Source organism: Gossypium hirsutum, chromosome A12 (genome assembly GCF_007990345.1).
Source record: "Gossypium hirsutum isolate 1008001.06 chromosome A12, Gossypium_hirsutum_v2.1, whole genome shotgun sequence".
In the NCBI taxonomy this organism is placed as follows: domain Eukaryota; kingdom Viridiplantae; phylum Streptophyta; class Magnoliopsida; order Malvales; family Malvaceae; genus Gossypium; species Gossypium hirsutum.
Window position 1 is genome coordinate 16465753 of NC_053435.1, and position 20538 is coordinate 16486290.

At 33.4% G+C, this 20538-nt stretch overlaps 1 protein-coding gene across 1 annotated transcript; it reads left to right on the plus strand.

Moving 5' to 3' along the window:
* Positions 1-2548: 2548 nt before the first annotated feature.
* On the plus strand, positions 2549-4170 carry LOC107926562 (E3 ubiquitin-protein ligase RNF5). The gene is made up of 2 exons (XM_016857448.2): positions 2549-2817; positions 3267-4170. Exon 2 carries the CDS (start codon positions 3281-3283, stop codon positions 3959-3961), a length of 681 nt encoding a protein of 226 aa, XP_016712937.1. The 5' UTR covers positions 2549-2817; positions 3267-3280; the 3' UTR covers positions 3962-4170.
* The last annotated feature ends 16368 nt before the right edge of the window (positions 4171-20538 follow it).

Below are 20538 nucleotides of genomic sequence, written 5' to 3' on the forward strand. Positions count from 1 at the left end.
TATTCCTAAGGTTCGTACGGGGCTTTTCAGATGTCAGAACTTTGTCGATACTTTCTCGGATATCTCATATTTCTCAACTCATATAATCATTCACCATAGTTCAATAGCATATAATCAATAATAATTTAATTCATAACACATTTATTTGTATATAGACTTACTTCATACGGATTCGAATGAACAGAATCGGCTACTCGACGACTTTCGACTTTTCCCGATCTAATTCCGTTTTCTTTTGTTATTAATCTAAATCAATTCAAGTTTAACTATTTTATTCACCAAATCATTCAATTCAATCCAAATATGCATATTTAGGGCATTTTACAAATTAACCCTCACATTTTTACATTTTAACAATTTAGTCCCTAATTCATAAAATCACAAAATACACAAAATTTCTTTAGACATATGCTTCGCCGAATATTCCTATAGCTCATACAAGCCCACATATTTCATTTATTTCACATTTTAGTTCCTCAAAATCTCATTTTCACAATTTAGTTCAAATTACTCAAATTCATCAAAAATTCGAAAACCAAACATGTTAACCCAAAACATATCTTCCATTTATCAACAACTAACTTCACAAGACTTATAATTTCATCAATGGCATAACTCAAAATCATCAACAAAATTAGAAATTGAGATACGGGCTTGATAGATTACTAACAATGATCACAAAAAACATAAAAATTATCAAAAATAGATCAAAACACATACCTTATAGTCCTTAAATTATTTAGCCGAACCCTAAAACCTTTTCTTCTTTTTTATTTTCTAATTTCGGCTATGGATGAACACATAATGGCTTATTTCATGCTTTTAGTTTATTTTAATTAACATAATTATTCATTTTACCAATTTTCCCTTATAATAAAATATTATAAAATCACATGTATTAAGGTCATTAATGTCCATTAACCATATTAATGGTCTAATTGCAACATAAGGACCTTTCATTTACAAAGACATATCAAATAAGAACTTTAACAAATAGAAGGCCACTTTTACATTTTATGCGATTAGGTCATTTTCACAAATTAAGCACACAAATGATCGAATTTTCATACGAAACTTTCACACATGGTAATTCTCATATTATAAACACAGAACATAATATTAAAATATTTTTCTGGCTCAGATTTGTGGTCCTGAAACCACTATTTCAAATAAGGTCTAAACCAATTGTTACAGAACCCATATTTAATGGAGTTATAAAGAAATTTATTACCGTTGCAAAATTAATAATTCTTAAGAAAATAAAAAAAAAGTTAACTTTTAATATGAAATGTTGTCTCTCACCAAACTTATGTATCTATACTATTAATAAAAGGATATAGTTAAATATTAAAAATAAATATTTAGAAAAGAGACATGTGACAAACTTTTAAGGCTCTTTGTAGAATAAAAAAAGTACACTGCTAGTATAACAAATACAAACCCTTAAGAAATCTCTAAACTAAATTGGTGTCACAAGTCAATTAGGCACCAACTCAGTTAGGAAATTATAAAATGATGTTCCGTATTTAAAACAAGTTACATTATTTGAGGGTATTTTAATATTTTTACTTTTAAAAAAATAAATAAAAATATGAATATAATGAAATTTGAATATACTCTATTTAAACTTGCAAAACCTTAAATTCGCTAATCAACCAAAACATTATTTTGATCATTTTTATACATTTTTATTTTAATTTTTACAATTTATTATCTTTATCAGTTATATCTATAATATTAATAATGTTGTTAATTGAGTTGGCTCAACACTAGCTCACAAATTAATGACAACACATGATAAACAATTGTAGTGCATTTTAGTATTGTTAACTTGATTTATTTGTGTTTAAATTTCGCTTTATTCACAATTTAATCAATTTTTTAATTATAATAATATACATATTTCATGTGTTATGATTAATTAATTTTAAACCATATGTTTTCATTATTTAATGTATACTATTTTTAAACACACGTCTATATTCTAAATCTATGGTTTTTACACGCATATGTGTGATAAGATTTCTAGTATAAATAATGTTATTGATTGTGTTGACGTCACAATTCAACTCAATATTTAATTTTTATAAAATTGAATTTTAACATTGGATTTTCTTTTCACTAACTTGATCTCCTTTTGACATCCTATAAAAAAAATGACATTATTTATTATATGTTATTTTTAAATACACATCTGAATTTTAAATTTGTAGTTTCCATATAATATAAGTTTTTTTGTAATAATTAGTCACCTATATATAGGTATCTATCAGAACGAGCTCAGTAACTAATTCTGTATATTTTGTAAGTCCATTGAGGGAGTAAATGCTGACCACAAATTTTAAATTTGCTTCATACTCAGGACGAATATCGAACCCTCAACCACTATTTAAGGTAGGAAAGACACTGACAATCTCCCTCAACTCCTGCTAATAGTATTTTTATATTGTTAATATAACGTGTATTTCAATTATTAATAAAGATAATTTATTTTTCTTACTAAAAAAATTGTTGTTTTTTTTCCTCCATCACCAAACAAGGTGTTAGTGCTGACTCAGATTACTTAAGCAATTCCAATTCCAATTTGCGAAAAAGTCTCAAGTGAGAGAGATAAAACGCCACCCCACTGCTTTTAACTGATTTTCTTCTGTTAATATTATTATATATATAGAATCTTTAATTACTTCTCAAAATTGCCTTGGACTTGAGAATTAACAAGCAAAATTTCGAATAGCCTCGAATATTCCCGAAATTACCTAATTTCCATTTAAGAACCTTCTCCCTTGACTCTCATCAATCTATTCTTTTGATTCCCAGGTTAGTTTCTCTTACCCACTTCTTAGATATGTTTTTATTTTTTCTTTTAGTTTATACTTTGTAATGAATGCGGATGAGGTCTTGTTTCTAGATTTTTAGTTTTCTGGGTTTTTAATTCTTTGATCTATTTTCTGATTTTACGTTAGGGTTTTTTTCTCTAATTGTTGGGATTGGTTTATGATTAATATCGTTTTATGGGCTAATTTGACGAATTCAAAAAGTTTTGGAATTTTAGGGTTTTATTAGTTTGGTGGCTATTGGTAATTTGGCATCTCAAATTTTCTTTTCTTTCCTTTTCTTTTTAAAAAAAAGTGGGAATTGGGTTTTGAAGAGTTTGATTGAGAGCGGTGATCTTTTGATTCGGTAGCTTGAATTTCTGGATTTCTCATTTGTTTTTTGCCTTATTATCCTGTGCATTTTCCTCATGAAAACTTGATTTTTTGTGTTAGGAGGTATATAAGGAATGGCGAGTGGTTTTGGTGAATCAACAAGCATGCCTCCCCCAAGTCCATCTTGCTCGAGCAGTAATAATGCTAACGATGCTGGTGATTTTGAATGCAATATTTGCTTTGAATTGGCTCAAGATCCAATCGTCACACTTTGTGGTCATCTCTTCTGCTGGCCATGTCTCTACAGATGGTTGCACCATCACTCGCATTCTCAAGAATGTCCGGTTTGCAAGGCCCTAATACAAGAGGAAAAACTTGTTCCCCTTTATGGCAGGGGCAAAAACAAGACTGACCCGCGCTCTAAATCGTATCCGGGCATGGAAATCCCAAACCGCCCAGCTGGGCAAAGGCCGGCTACTGCTCCTCCTCCACCCCCGGAAACAAATCAGTTTGCAAATTATGGGTTTGGATTGATGGGCAGTTTTGTTCCGATGGCAACAGCAAGGATCGGTAACTTCACCATGGGTTTTGGAGGCCTATTGCCATCCTTGTTTAATATTCATTTTCATGGATTTCCAGATGCTACCGTGTATGGAACAACTTCAGGGTTTCCTTATGGGTTCAATACATTTCACGGTGGTGTTGCTCATGGGTTTCCCCAGCCGACGACACGAGGGCAGCAGGCAGATAATGTTTTGAAGAATCTTCTGTTGTTGATTGGGGTGTTTGTTGTCCTCGCTTTGCTTTATTGGTGAAATAGTTCAGCATTTAAGCTGTTATCCAGTGTTGGATATTCAGTGTCTGTAGATATACCAGCAGCACTGGAGAATGATTATGTTTGGGCTTGAGAAAAAGTTGTCTATATGAATGAGACTGTCATTTTTGTTTCTTTTTAGCATCAGAAACAACTCAAACCAGTGTTAATGTTCACCTTTTCAAAATAAAAACAAGTGAAAGTTCCTCATTTTTCCTCTTTAGACATGGAAAATTTATGTTGATTGCTTGTTCAATTAATGTAATCCTATTGTACTGAAGTGCCATGGAAATTTTGTTCCTCTTCATCTTTTCCGGTAATGGAGTCAAAAACAGGTGACATTCCTGAGAATGTTGTTAATGGTGAGGAGAACGAGAGTGCCCTCCTCAAGGTTTTCAAAGCATTTGGCTTGAAGTCACTGTTCTTTTAAGGGTAAATTTTGATCATTACAATTTGGTTACTATAAGTGAGTTTTTTTTTTCATTTAACTAAAATAACTTTTCATTTAAGTTATCACATTGTTAAAATCAATATTATATGATTTTTTGTTTGTATTACTTGCACTAATTGAGGATTTTTTTTTCTTCTACGTTATGAATTTACGAATTAAAATTCAAATTGTAATTTTTTTCACATTGACCGTCAAATCGATTTGGATTTAAGTTATATTCTTCTACTCTTCAATGGGTATCAATCTCCCATTCAATCGTCGAATATTCTTTTGGAGATCATTAGAATTTTGAATGGTTCATTGACTTAAAAGAAAATTTTTAAATAATTCAGTTATCAAATTATAACTTTTTTAATTAAGTGATCAAAACAAAAATTTATCCATAATTTAGTGATTAATGGTATAATTTATCTTTTTCTCTTTTTATGGCTTTGCTGGGAGTCGAAACCACCAAAAATAATTTTTGCAATTAAAATAATTCTAAATAATAGTAAAGAGTGGTAGTAGGGTCGAGTCTACAGGGATTGGTATTATAATCAATTTTTGCATTTAACTTGTGATCAGAATTTCTGTCGTGTCGATAATCATGGCAATAGTCGTGCCTACGACTCCAAACATCTTGTTGAAAAATAAATAAATAAATCAAGAGTTTTGAGACGTTTGTAAATTAAATAATAGAAATGGTAGAAATAAGCAATTAAGTAAATAGGGAGTAAAATAAAATTAGAAGTCAAATTTGAATTTTAATAATAGAAGAAGTAAGCCTTAGCCCTAGACTTGACAATTTCTGATCTCAGGACCGATCCTCGAAAATTATTTTTTTCCTCCAAACAATAAGCTAGTTATAGCAGCTAGAACGTCCTAGTCGCCAATTCTTCCTCTCGTAAGTTGATCCTGGTACGACCTGCGAACCAACCATTGCCGATCATTTTCGAATCTCTGAGAACAAATCAAGGGAAAAGTGATCCTAATATAGCATGGCCAACTCATTTCCCCAACTGTCCGCAAACACGACTCCAACCCAACGCGCTTTTTGATTTAAAATTGAGTTACCTTTAAGGGATGAATTTGTCAATCCCGATACTTAGGAAAAATAATGAATACCGATTGGAAAGATTTTAGTACAGATACATATCTCACGATTCCCGATCGGAAAGAATACCGGCCTAAAGCTAAGTTAGAATAAGCATGAATTTAATCATGCTTTGGTTGGTTATAGAGTGGATTTGAATGAAAATGGTGGAAGTTGGAAAGGGAAGGGACTTGGAAATCAATTAAAAAATTTTGCCAAGAAATAAGGAAATGGAAATGGAAATGGAGTAGCAATATGCTACTAACGCATGAAATCGGAAGGGAAAAAATAATTTTATTCAATTCCAAGTGAATTCAAGTGTATTTTCAAGATATCGTAAATGCCATATTTATATACATATGATTTCCTAAATTTGGCCTAACTATCCACTACACAAAATTAGAATTAAATAAAAAATAAAATTAGATTTTCTTCTAATTTTAGCTTTTACAAGGTCAAAACAAATCTGATAAGTCCTTGATTATTTCCAAGTTTCTGATTCGACCACACTTTATTGACTATGTTACAAATTAGTCATTTTTTCCTTGTTTGACTCAAAGCATCCCAATTGTATTTCTGACAGGATTAAAACATAAAATCACTAATTTAGCAGGGATAAATTCAATAATTAATTGATTTAAACACAAAAAATGATGCAAATTTAAAATGTTATCAAATCCCCCTACTTAGCTCATGCTTGCCCTTAAGTATATTGTACTTTCTGTAACACCCCTTACCCGTATTCAAAGCTGGGACATGGTTTGAGGCGTTACCGGAATTAAACATTCACAAACATGCAAAATCGGGCTGTAAAATTTCATCCAAATTAAAACTTTTCAAACACATGTAGATTGTCCCTTATACAGGCCTTCGAGGCCTAAAACATACATCGGGGTGGTTCGGGACTAAACCGAGGACTTTAAAAAGCTCTGGAAAAACTTAGAGAAATTTTCATGAAACAGGGTCACACGCCTGTGTGGACACAGGGACACGCTCGTGTGTCTTCAACAAGCCCGTGTCCTCAGGCCGTGTAACTCTCTGTTTATGATGTCAGCAAAACAAATTGATCCACACGGTCAAGCCACACGCCTGTGTGCTAGGCCATGTCCTCCACACGGCTGAGACACATGGTCGTGTCTCTGCTCGTGTAGCCAACACTTAGGCTATTTTCCAAGCCTTATGTTGTGCTTAATTCTCTCCCATACTTATACACATTATAGACACACCTTATAACATCAATTTAATGGTTAATCATCCTTTAGTAAAATTCCATTAAAGCATTTACATGTTGTCATACATGTGTTTATTACCTATACTCATGTTACACCAAGTTAGACATTCCAATTCACATTCTACAATTTTCCATATTCAATCATTATCTACTTACTACCATGCCAAACATTCATTCCATGTCCACGACCACCTCGAATGGTCTTAGAGCATTCAGCATGTACATGTGTTATACTAATCATTCATAACAACCAATTATAAACACATCACAAACATTAACACATAGCAAGAATAATTAGGATTACAAGCCATAACCATTTAAGCCACATCTCATGGCCATATACAATAAATCAATATAAGCTGATACATTTGGCTAATCATAACAACATCTAACATAAAAACTAGTCCTTATACATGCCACTCACTTGAAAGTATTTAATACACATATGACAATACTCCGGAGTTGTTGGCTTGATAGTGTGATGCTGCCTCCGACGGTCTCCAACCCTGAGCTGACCTGAGAACACTAAGGAAATTGAGAGGAGGGAGTAAGCTTAAAGCTTAGTAAGTCCGTATGAAAATAATAAGCAAATTATCAACATGATTCCATGAAAATGTAATCATAATTACACTTTTGCTGATTTTCTAGTCATGCTATTTTCTCGAGTCACAGTTTCTGATTTATTTATATTTGGAGCTACAAAACTCAAAATAAAGACCCGTTAATTTTCTATGAAACTAGACGTATATATCTTCTTACCATAAAATTTTCAGAATTTTTCGTCTAGCCAATAAGTATAGTTTATTCATTAAATATACCTCTGTTTTGCTGTCCGACAGTTTCGAGCTCTCTTCACTAAAAATTATTTATTTCATGGTACGAGACTCCAAATTGAGAACAACTAATTTTACCAGAAACTAGACTCACATATATTATTATCATAAAATTTTTAGAATTTTTAGTTTAGCTAATTAGTACAGTTTATTCATTAAAGATACCCCTGTTTCACTGTCCGACAGTTCTGACCTCTCTTCACTAATAATTATTTATTTCATGGTACAGCTCTCGTATGTTGTCCCCATCATTTCCTCTTGAAAATGGACTCGGATTTTAAGCATGCAAATTATGACCCATAATTATTTTTTTTTACAATTTTTAATGATTTTCCCAAATCAGAACAGGGGATTCCAAAATTATTCTAACCCTATCTCACAAAAATCCAATTATCACAGAATATGAAATTCTTTTGCCTTCACCGTTTCTTTTATAAGAAAATAGACTCATTAATAGTTAATTTCATATCTTATTCAACCTCTAATTCAATTTCTACCATTTTTGGTGATTTTTCAAAGTCACACAACTGTTGCTGTCCAAAATTGTTTTGTTACAAAAGTTCACTTTTATATAATTTCACTTACTCCATTCTATCTTACCAAAAGATTCGCTCAACTATCGAGCACATTATTCACAACTTTTCACATAGATATACTTGCACTTATTCATCACATAGTCATGTACATATGTATTTTCACTTAGTAAATTTCCTGTTGAGCTCATCGAAATAATAACAGATACTCGGTGACTTGTGCATATACCACCCTTGTAACCGAAGCTCTCTGGTACGCATAGTAGCCTGCACTTAGTACTACACATGCGACCTATGAATCTGGTACACGTAGTAGCCTGCACTTAGTACTACACACGTGACTTATCCATCTGATACACGTAGTAGCCTGCACTTAGTACTACACACGTGATCGAAGTTAACGGGTACACATAGTAGCCTGCACTTAGTACTATACATGCGACCTATCAATTTGGTATACGTAGTAGCCTACACTTATTACTACATACGTAACCTAACCATCTGATACACGTAGTAGCCTGCACTTAGTACTACACATGTGATCGAAACTATCGAGTACGCATAGTAGCCTGCACTTAGTACTACACATGCAACCTAACAATCTGGTACACGTAGTAGCCTGCACTTAGTGCTACACACGTAACCTAAAACCGTCTTAAACACATAGTAGCCTGCACATAGTATTACACATGTGTTCTCACAACGGATCATTCGTATCTCTTCTATTCCGAAGGTTCAATCGGGAAATTCTTCACTTTTCAACATTTTACTAACTCGTTCTTAGTCAATCCCAATTCGTAGTTTACATAAATTGATCATTCTATAGACAGCCACATCTCATATAGTAACAAAAGATAATAACATAAAAAGAATCGAAATATTATTTACATACAAACTTACTCGTTTCAAAGAAACATCATATTCCATCAAACTTCCAAACCTTTACCAGACGTACTCGAGTTGTGGCTTCATTCACATAGCAATATCTCATAATCACATGGCATTGCAAACATTTTCATCATAATAGCAAAACATCAAGAACATGTTATATCATCAAAATAATCACATAATATTAAATTATTCACACACACACACACACATATATATATATATATACTTAAAACTTGTGCAATATCAAAGCATTAGCATTCAAATACAATATTACATTATTAAAATCACATGAACTTACCTCGGGTTCGAGTACGACTATATATTCTGATTTAGTCCATAATCTCATTCATTTCCAATCTATGCCTGAATCTCATTTTCCTTGATCTATAATACCACATTTAGCTTACTAATTAGTCACATTATTCACATGGGTCCAAAAATCATACTTTTACAAATTTGTATTTTGACCCCTAAACTTTCACATATTTGCACTTTGGCCCCTAGGCTCATAAATTGATTTTTATTCAATTTTCTTGCATTTTAAGTCTAGCCAAATCATTTTAATAACTGTAGCAGCCCCTAATTTCCACTAAATCACACTTTTATGACAAATTTTGTAATTTTTACAAAACAATCCTTTTTGACAATTTCACCGAATATCACTTAGTAAAAGTCGTTTATTACACATCGAGCATTCATATTATACCATTAGACATCAAAAAACATGCATGTAATCCACGGGTAAATTTTTAAACACAAACCCTAGCTCAAAATATGGGTAGAAATTAGTAGATCTTGTTACGAGGATTTCAAAAACGTAAAAATCATTAAAAATGGGGGTAGAACAGACTTACAATTGAGCTTGGAAGCTTGAAAAACCCTAGCTATGTCTTCTCCATGCAAGTTTCAGCCATGGGGTAGAAGATGGACAAAAATTGGCTTTTAATTTTGTTTTTAATTCATTTTAATTACTAGATTACCAAAATGCCCCTAACTTAAAAATATTCTATTTCACCCATTTCATGTCCATTTTTGTCCAAAAAATTATCCAATGGTCTAATTTCAATTTAAGGGCCTCCAATTTAAAATTTCATAACAATTAGACACTTCTAACATGTAGAACTCAGCTTTTGCACTTTTTACAATTTAGTCATTTTGATCAAATTGAGTACCCAAATGTCAAAATTTTCGAACGAAATTTTCACGAAATTATCTCATGAAATTTTATATCATAAAAATATAATAAAAACAAATTTTATTGTGTCGGATTTGTGGTCCTGAAACCACTGTTCTGACTAGGCCCTAATTCGGGATGTTACACTTTCATACATTAGAAATTATTCAATAATTTATTAGAAATCAAACCTCTTTTCCGAATCCATAATAAATGCAAAAAATATAGGAAAAAAATAAATAAGTGCTCAAAATACCTAGTTTGATCAACAAGTGTCCATAAATTGAAACATGTAAACTGAATCATTTCACTAAATTGAGTTTGAATCAAAATTTGCAAGGTATTATTCTCAATTATTCATGCTAATATATTTTTTTAGACGTAGTCAAACCTTTTTACGCAAACTAGGATGACAACCCAAGCACCCTACCCTGATTACTTAGTTCAAGTGATCTCTTTTTTTTTTAACAGCTCGGTTAGCAGAATGTTTGCAAGTTTTCGGTTTGTCACTCAAACCTTTTTATGCGAGATGAGATGACAACTCAAGCACCTTATCCCGGTTACTAAATTCAGCCAATTTTTTGAAACCTTCACTCAGAACTTAAGCTTTTATTTATTTATTTATTTACAAGCAAATATTTTTATCCAAAAAATCAATTTTCATGAAAAATCTAGTTACATATATCAACTTTAAAACACACACGTCGATTAATCTAGATACTTGAACTTCAAAAATTACCCAATTTTCCAAATTGACTAAGTAATGAGATTAGAGGCTCAATGTCAAACAAACTATAGAATAAATCTAGCATAAGATTGAACATATGCAAAAGAGAAACATGCAGCAAAATTCAATCAATCAACCATGCATACTTACCATTTCAACCCCCCAACTTAATCTATGCTTGTCCTCAAGCATGTTTTATATGCAATAAAATACAGTAACTCAAACATCAAATAAAGAGAAAGGTTAAGAATACTCCCCATGTGTTTTTAACGATGTTGTCGGTGTTGGGGGTAACGACTTTGCAGGATGTCGAGGATTGTGGAGACTTGGGTTTCCATTATTTCAAGTCAAGCTTCTGTTCGGCTTAAACATGCCTCTACAGATGAATGAGGCTATTCCTCTTTCTCTCTAGTAGTGAAGTGTGGACGTTGGTGAAAGACCTTATTTCCACGAGCAATTTGTGTACCTGGAGGAACAAAATAATATGCAGTAGGGGTGCCGGCAATCAAACCCATAGAATCCAAACAATATTCATTTAGACTATCCATAGTATATGCACATGTTAAAGACGAGAAATCGACTTCAGAGGGAAAAAGTCAAGAAATTAAGTTTGTAAGATATGGGCCAAGTATAGTGGTTGATTAGAGTGCAAAACAACATGAAAGTTTCGTACAAACAAATATCCTAAATTAACTTTAAAGCTAGAATGCATACACCACAAAAAAAAAATAATTCAGTTTTAGTTAAAACAGATGACAAATCATTTAGACCTGAGAAACTAAAAGTTAAAGATCGATGAATATATCTCAAAGTAGGTTCATGTACCTATAAGTCCTTAGAGGTCTTTGGATTATAAAGTTGATTTCTAGAATGAGTTAAAGCACAATAAATATCTTGAGCATTAAAGTTACTTGGAATATCTAACAAAACAGTATGGTAGGAATTGGTTTGAATGTTGTCAGGGTCAACGAAACCCATGGAAATGTTAAAATCAGAAATTGACATCCTAAAGTCTTTACCAAGTAACCAAAAATAGACAATGTCTTGCATTTCAACAGTTCGTAACGCATTAATATTGAAGCTAAGTGTTGTGTAGAATTCATAAATCAATTCATAATATGCACTACATGAAATATTTGCAAATGAACTCCAACCAATAGCATCAAAATAGCTCATTATAACTTCACAAATATTTAACATATTACTAATGTAAAGATCAATTTGCTTACAGACCGGGAGTGGATGTTGTCGAATGTTGTCGTATCTTGCGCGATGCTCCAGGGTCAAAAAGTTTAGAAACCCTCGTAATCGTCCTTCAGTGGGAATAGTGTAGGCACTGCCTCGCCTATTATATTGACCATCTTGTGATGGTCAAACATTTTCATTGAGCAAGTCGGGTCGTGGACATGAATTTCCAGCAGCGCCAGTACTGCTGTGTATAGGCGTCACTGGCTCATGTATTGGTGGTCAATGGGCTCGAGTGGTGGACGACCGTGTTTGAAACTGAATAACACGCATGTTTCTAGTCAAGGGACCTTCACCATGGTCTTTAGAAGTCTCAACCTTATCCGAGTAACCTACATAATACGTCAGTAGAGGTAAAACGAGTTATAGGTTAGGAATCGACCTTTCAAAAGTAGTGGGGCTGCTCTCCAAATATTTTGTCTCGATTAAAGTTGGGCTTTGTCGGTGATGATTCCTAGTAGGCGTGGTTGTTCCTCTTGTAGGGGGTGGAGACGGTTTTGAGTCTTCATTGTCTAAATCGATGATTAGAGGTGCTAAAAATCGATTTCGTCTGTGATTGAGCGAAGCCAGAATATTATCGGTCATTTCGATCTGTGTTCGAACAATGGTTTCTATATGGTCTTTAGGGATAAACGACTTTGGTTGCTTACGATGGCGGTTTAGTGGCGGTAGATGACGACTGTGGTGATGTCGATTGGTTCAATTTTCGAAGGGTGGTGGTGAGGCTTGTTGATGTGCAAAATGTTGAGTTAGGTTGATGTCAAATTGGGTGAGAAATGTGGCTTGGAAAATGGCCTATTTTTGTCCACACGGGTTGAGACACAGGTGTGTCCCTTATATCTTTTAAATTGCATAAGTCAGTATGCTCACACCGTTTAGCATACGGGCTTGTGGCTTGGCCGTGTGACCCAAGTCAGAGAGTTACACAGGCACGGACATGGGCTGGGACACTGCCGTGTGTCCCTATTTCGAATATCCACCCGACTTGGGAAACGGGTGTGTCTCCTGACCGTGTGAGTCACACGGCCTTGTGTCCCTAGTACCTTTGAAAAATTTCAATGTTTTCTGAATAATTCTTGTAGTATCCGATGTAGTCCTGACTTGTTTCTAACGTGTATTTTGGGCATCGAGGGCCCATATAAGGGACAATATGTATGATTTTGATTGGTTTCTAATATGAATATTGTATGATGTGAAATTTCTGTATATTTGTTCTGTAAACTCTGGAATACTCTGTAACCCTGTTCTGACGACGGATTTGGGTTTGGGGTCTTACATACTATGTGGTGTCTAAATGCACCTTAGCTATTTTTTATTAGAGTATGTTTCTTCCATGGAAATGACATATGAAATCTTTTTCGTATTTTTTTTGTTTCATGAAAAAATTATTTGATTAATGAAAAATGACTTATTACTCAACAAAAAATATTTCTTTTCCATTCTTAAAATCAATATTTCTTTTTGAAAAGCATAAGTTAATTTTTGAAAAAGAGTATTTTATGAATAACATGAATTTTAAATGCAAGTTAACTTAAATTGAGTCAATTATTATTATATTAATAATAAGCTTGTAACACTCTATGCCCGAGTTTATTGTCGGATCTGAGTATGGGCGTCATGAGTCAAATCGTTGAAAAAACTAAACTTTTCTTTTTAAATTACTTTGTGATTTGGCGGATACTCGTTTCCCAAAGCGGTGTACCATTGAATTTAAAATGTAGATATATATACTCTTGAAAGCAAAATTTTAAATTCGTACCACACCACTTTAAAGATTAAAGTACAAGTAAATAGCATTTGGCGACAACTTAGAAAAAGTATTTATAAGTTCATGCGAAATATTCTTTCGAATTTATGCTCAAGCAATAGTTTAAAATTCAACTCAAAGAAATCTAATATCACTACAAACCACATTTAAATAAAAGTCTGCAAGGCTATTAGTAAACACTTCAATTAAAAAATATCATTTTCAAAATATAGTTTTGTGACTTATATAAGGTGGCACCTAACAATAAACCTAGTACCCCTATCAAATAATAAGGCTCACAATTGGTCGTTGATCTGATTGTCTCCCTTTAATCACCACGTTTAACTTAAGAACCTGAAAATGAGAAAGGAGCGGAGTAAGTTTGTGAGAACTTAGTGAGTTCCTACGGAAATGATTCCCACGGAAATGATTCCCACTACAATTGTCATTAGACATTATTAGGTTAAACTTGATTCGACATGCTAGAATGTCACACTTGGCGGATACAACTATCTTGATCAGAAGTATTAGTTGGCGGATACTACCACGATCAATCTTAGCCTACCAGTGGACACTAATTGGTTTGTAAACCCACATATAATGGACACGGGCACAACTACTCCGCATGTACGCCACTCGCGGGGACTACCCTTTTATAATTTACAAGCTTACTATTTACTTTTCATGCAACGTGCACTACTATGTTTTTTTACACATGTACCTTTTTCCCATATACTCCATTCATTGTGCTAGCTTTTGGTTCTACTTTCAAAGAACCAATTTTTTTGTATCTTCAAATCGCTTACCAAAGCTATTTATTAATTACCACCTCCATACTCGCCAAATTTCCTTATTGTTTTCAAACACATATGTGTTCCCCCGCAAGGCTGGGTATTCAACAATCACAATTTGCACCAGAATACCATACTGGAGGTAAAACATATTATCATGTGTCTTATTTTCATCACCATACACAACATTCCTCCATTGCCTCCTTACACCAATCTAGATACAGAGCTTGTGCACCAAGGAATGAGTATTTTCACTGTGAATATATCAGATTTTTGGGTCTTTTTAACTGTTTTCACCCTTGCATGCACTGAGACTTTAAACACACTTTGTTAGACACAGACACCAATCAAAAGATAGAGCCACTTACCTAGTTGTACAGTGATCACGATTAAACAAAATAACATATATTACAAACTCAAGGTACAAAGGAACGCACCAAAATTCTTTACTCAGAGCTTTATCTACTTTATAGGTTCCTTCCCTTTGGCACTGGGACCTTCTCCTATTTCTCTGGCTAAAACAACAAAATGACCTCTTTAAACATAAAAAAAAAACCAAAACACTATGAAATAACATGAAACTCTAGACATGCAAACAGTTTCTGGATGGAAGTTTCCTTCCAATTCAATATCCAAATGAAAACCCTATTAAACCTCATTCATAGTAGCTTCTTTCTATCTAGTAAATCAAAAAGAAAGGTTTAAGAGTTTACCAGTTAAAGAAGATCAATAGAAGGGGACTACGCCGCCAGAGCTACGTCTATGAATGAGCCATTTGTCTATTTTTGTATAATGCTTGGCTACGTGGCAAATGGCGTATACATATGTTTTGTAATTAACATTTGTAATTAAATATATAGTTTGTATCATTTTATCTTAAAGGAGAATTGTTCCTTCTTTGAAGATGTATATCAAACCCTCTTAATTTGCTGATCATAAATTTTATGATTTCAATATAAACGCCATGCTAGGTAGTAGTTGAATAATAGATTTTTCCTCTTATAACTTCTATTGCGATATCTAATGAGAGAAGAAAAGTTACTTTTATGCTAAGGAAAATATTCATAATTCTTTTTCTAAAACTCCTAAGTTAAGTTGATTGATTTGAGTCCGTTAGTAATGCCCTTAACTCATCGGGTGGTTTGTCTGGTTGAATGATACACACCATGGTTTCCTGACGGGCTAAGGGGTGTTACAGTAAACATTGAAGCCAATGTATGTATTGGTAAATTGGCCTAGATAATTGAAGTTTAACTAACTTAAGTCAAGGGGACCCATAACAACATATGCGTGCAATACAAGGTTTGCCCTTAACTTAAGTAGAAAATGATGAATGTCTTATTGGGTGTCCACCTTATACTTCTCCAGGGCTTCCTCATTCTTCTAAATGCGTTTTTTATTGGAGAGGTGCTGTTTCTCGGGAGTTTCTAATTGGCGAACCTTTTCCTCCAACTTCTTTTCTTGAGTCTCGAAAAACTTGTATTTGGTCTCCCAAGTGAAGATAGATTTCGTGCTCAGTAGTATGTTGGATAGAAGCTTTATATGATTGGCTGAGTAGGGCAAGAGAGTGCTCACAAGAGGGGGGCCCTTTCGGATTCAACTCGCTTGGCCTCAACTTCAACACAAGCCTTCTAGTGGGCTCAACTCGTGAGGCCACACTCTATTGAATTCTTACATCCAACGCACCAACATTCGATTCCTTATCTATTCAAACTCGGGCTTTTACATACATCACAGTGTGTACGAGTCACACATACATAGTCCGCCATTCGCTCAGGATTTAGATATGTCATACTATGAATGCCACAAGTGAATAAATCTATAAACGAACTCAGGATCTATTCTTTTTGGATCCAATTCGATGTACTCTCAGTCCAGACAGTCATATCTATATCTTTATCTTTTGGGAGTTGTTCACTCTGATGCCTAAGACAAGGATCTCCCCAATTGGACTTGATAGATGACATATTACCTTTTCAATCGATTTGCTCATTTTCAATTATACTAAGGATATGTTTAGGTTCGTCTACTAATTATAAGATGTCTTTTTGTATTACGATCCAAGTACGTAATACCGCTTAATATTAGTTAAACATTAAACAACCAATGAGTAACATTTGCTTCTATTTTGCTTTACGTGCAAAAACCAAATGAGGACAATATACAAAGTATTAATGTAATCCATAAATAATTTTATTAACTAATCTGTTCGAAAAAATTACAAGTGTATATTAACGAAAATACTACACTTAGGACACTAGATCCGACAAAAGAAACATAGTTTGATTTGGGTAAAGATTATGATTAGACTACTGGTTTTGAAGTATACTGAATTAAGAATATAAATAAATCAATATTATTAATTAAAGTTACAAAATTTATATTCGGAACTTATATCTACCATTAGTATTGTTTTATATGTTCAAGGTATAACAGAAATTTCTTTTTATACCAATGTAAGAAGAAATATCGATATGTTTATATTAGTAAGATCCTTTACTGATAGTTCATATAGCCGCTACATGTCTAAGGATATAATAAAAATTTCACATTGTACTTGTACTGAAAAAAATATTTATTGCTATATGTACTAAGCAAATCATGGTACTTATATAGACAATTGCTAATTTACTAACACTCTAACTGTCGTTTTAGAACTTTATAACTATTCTGACAATCACGATTTCCATCGATAAAATTCCATACCAACGTTACATGTACCAACTGTTATTTTTCCATTGGAATAGCTTTTTTGACCATTGGTATAGGGTTTCTAAACCCATACTAACAATTTTTTTTATTTTAGAGACAATTTTGAGCCTTCAGTGTATGACACTTTGATTATAGTGAGTAGGATTATGGAATATAACAAGCAAATTCAACAATTAGTTTCACCAAAAGTTTAAGGAAGACAATGCAAGCAAATTTCTAGGTAAAGACATCAATGAAGATGTTTCCCAAGTACAAACAATAACAATAACAATTATAAGACATAATAAGAATCCAAGTCAATGAGATTGAATAATATGATTAATTGCTTATATACATATATGTCAAAAATAACATGGAAACAACCAAAATTTTAAAAAGTTACCCTACTAATATCATGCAATAATGCTTATATAATCAACAATCCTCCTCTAGGTTAACTTTCTCATTCTTGTGGCAGCAAAATTTTCACCATAAGTTGAAAAAGTTTCTTTCCAAAGTATCTTTAAAAACAACTAAAAGTTACATAACCCAATTTCAAAAGAACTGCACCTCATCCTCTTGGATCATTGGTATGCCCTGTGGCGTAGTAGAAAAATGATTTTGACTGTTATCAACAATAGATCCACGTATGAAGAATGAATCAGATTGGAATAGGGTTGAAGATATACCTTTTTGAAACTAAACGATGTCAATCCAAGCCGCAACAAAAGTGTCTCGGGCTCTATGTAGTTGTAATGACACGATAGTCACGGGTAATTGGAAAATGTATATTCAGGTCTCCATTTTTGTAAAATGGATTCGTAAATATTTATTAAAAATATTTATGAAGTTATTTGTGTGGTTAATTAGGTTTTGGTTTGGTAAATTTGAATGAATTAAGGGTAATTAGGTATAAGGACTAAATTGTATAAAGGGTGAAAATTTAATTATAGATTAAAGAAAAAGTAAACGGACTAAATAAGAAATTAAGCCCTATTTAACAAGTGTATGGTAAAAATAATTACATGTGTAAAAATAATATACATATGTATATAATAATATATGTAATACTTCATATTTAAGTATATATATTATATTATATTATTATAATAATTATAAAAGAATAAACAAATAAATAAAAGAAATGAAATAGAGAAAGGAATAGAAACAAATAAGTAAAATGAAAGAAAAAAAAAGAAGGAAAAAAAGAAAGAAAAAGGAGAAAAAGCTAGGGTTTTCAAAGTTCAAAGCTCAATTGGTAAGTCAATTTAATCCATTTTCTTGTAATTTTTATATTTTTAGAATCCTAGAATTAAATACTACCCAACCCATGTAAAAATTTTAGAAATTATTGAGTTTTTAAATGTTGTCTATGTTGAATAATTAAAGTATTAAGGACTAAATTGATAGATTTTTCAGCTCGAAATAAAAAAGGATTAAATTGTAGAACAAATAGTAAATTTTGTGTAATAGGGACTAAATTGTGAAAATTTCAAAATTTATGGATTTAGTGAAATTAGGGAGTTCAATTTATTTTAAGGAAAAATTTGTATGAAAATATAAGATTAATTGTGAAGAAATAAAGTTAGTATCGATTTAGGGACTAAATTGGAAATTAAGCAATATTTGAGTAAAAATTGAAATATTCAATATGAAATTGTAACGCCCCAAAAATTCATATTTCTATTTTGGATAAATGTATCACAACTATGTATTTTCTTTAGTGGATAAGTGTTCTGGGTATGTGTGAGAGGTCCCAAGTTCAAACCTTGCATTGGGCAAATTTTGTTATTTTTGGATCTAAGTCTGTCTCTGTTCAGCGGGCTTATATTTAATTATTTGTAATTTTATATTAGACTGGGCTTTTTGGTCTGGTGGTTAAGATATGGGTTGGTGCGTTGGAGGTCCTGTGTTCGAATTCCTACGCGAGCGAGGGAGTTTTATTTTTGCTCGGCTCTGCGGTAGAGTTCCAAAGGTAGTAGAAGTCTAAGTAATGGGTGGTTAGGATGTGAACTAGTGGGGAGTTATCAGAATATTTCAAAAAAAATATTGTTTTTCTCTCTCCCTTAATAGTTCTGACGTTGGTTTCGTCATTTGTCGATTTCTCCTTTCTTCTTCCTCTCCTTCGTTTTTCTTGTTCTTTTTCTCTTTTAGATCGTGTCTCTGTTCTTCGCTAACTCAGTGTTCTCACGTTGCTCTAGTAAGTGAGTTTCCAATGCCTGTAGTCTAGTTTTACAACTAGTCAGGTTGGCGTTTGGTGTGAGTTAAGGGACTGATTTCTGCATATTTATGGTTTAGGTGAAGTAGGGTTCGGTGAAGTTCCGTTTGGATAGCCTAATTCGCGTCGGGGTCGGTCTGAGTCGTCAGTAAGTCTTAAACTCTATTTTGGGATTTGCATCATTTTGTAATCGACTGTTAATTGGATGTTTAAACGCTTTGTTATAGGTTTTGAAGGCTTTGGAAGTGTTTTGCATCGAATCCATACCAGGTGTGTACCCAAAAATATAGAAAACGAGGTTTCAGGGAAAGCTAAAAACCTCACTGTCGATGCCACATGGCCGTGTGGTCGCCCGTGTGCCTTAACACGGGTGTGTGATCAACGAGGCTAGGCCGTGCGCATAAGACTCGGCCGTGTTATGGCCAGGTAGGTTATGTACGACACACGGGCTAGATTGATTTGGGCCGTGTGGGCCACATGGGCTTGTGGGCCCACACAGGTAGTCCACACGAGAGTGTTGGATTCTAGGCCAGGCCGTATGATCCACACGACCAAGGCAAATTCGGGTCGTGTGGCCCCACATGGGCTGGCCACATGGGCGTGTGAGCCATTTTCACTGAATTAATGGCTAAGGTTGCACGGGTCGCCCAAGTCGACTGTGAACCTACTGTAGGGTTGGTAAGCATTACTTAGACCCCTAATTGTATGACCTGACTGTTTGATGGATATATATTGAGCATGATGATAGTATGCATGTATACATGATCATGAGATAGCATGTCATGCATTGCATGGATTTGGGTTGATTTTATTTGGAGGAAGTGTATTGAAAGGCTCTCAAGCCTAATATACTGGCAGCGCTGCTGCAAACTATTGTTTGTGCCACATTCGATACTACTTGGAGTGTAGGGATAAGTGTGTTGATTTAATCCCCACATGGAGAGTAGGGTTGGACGGAGATGGTGTATAGAGGA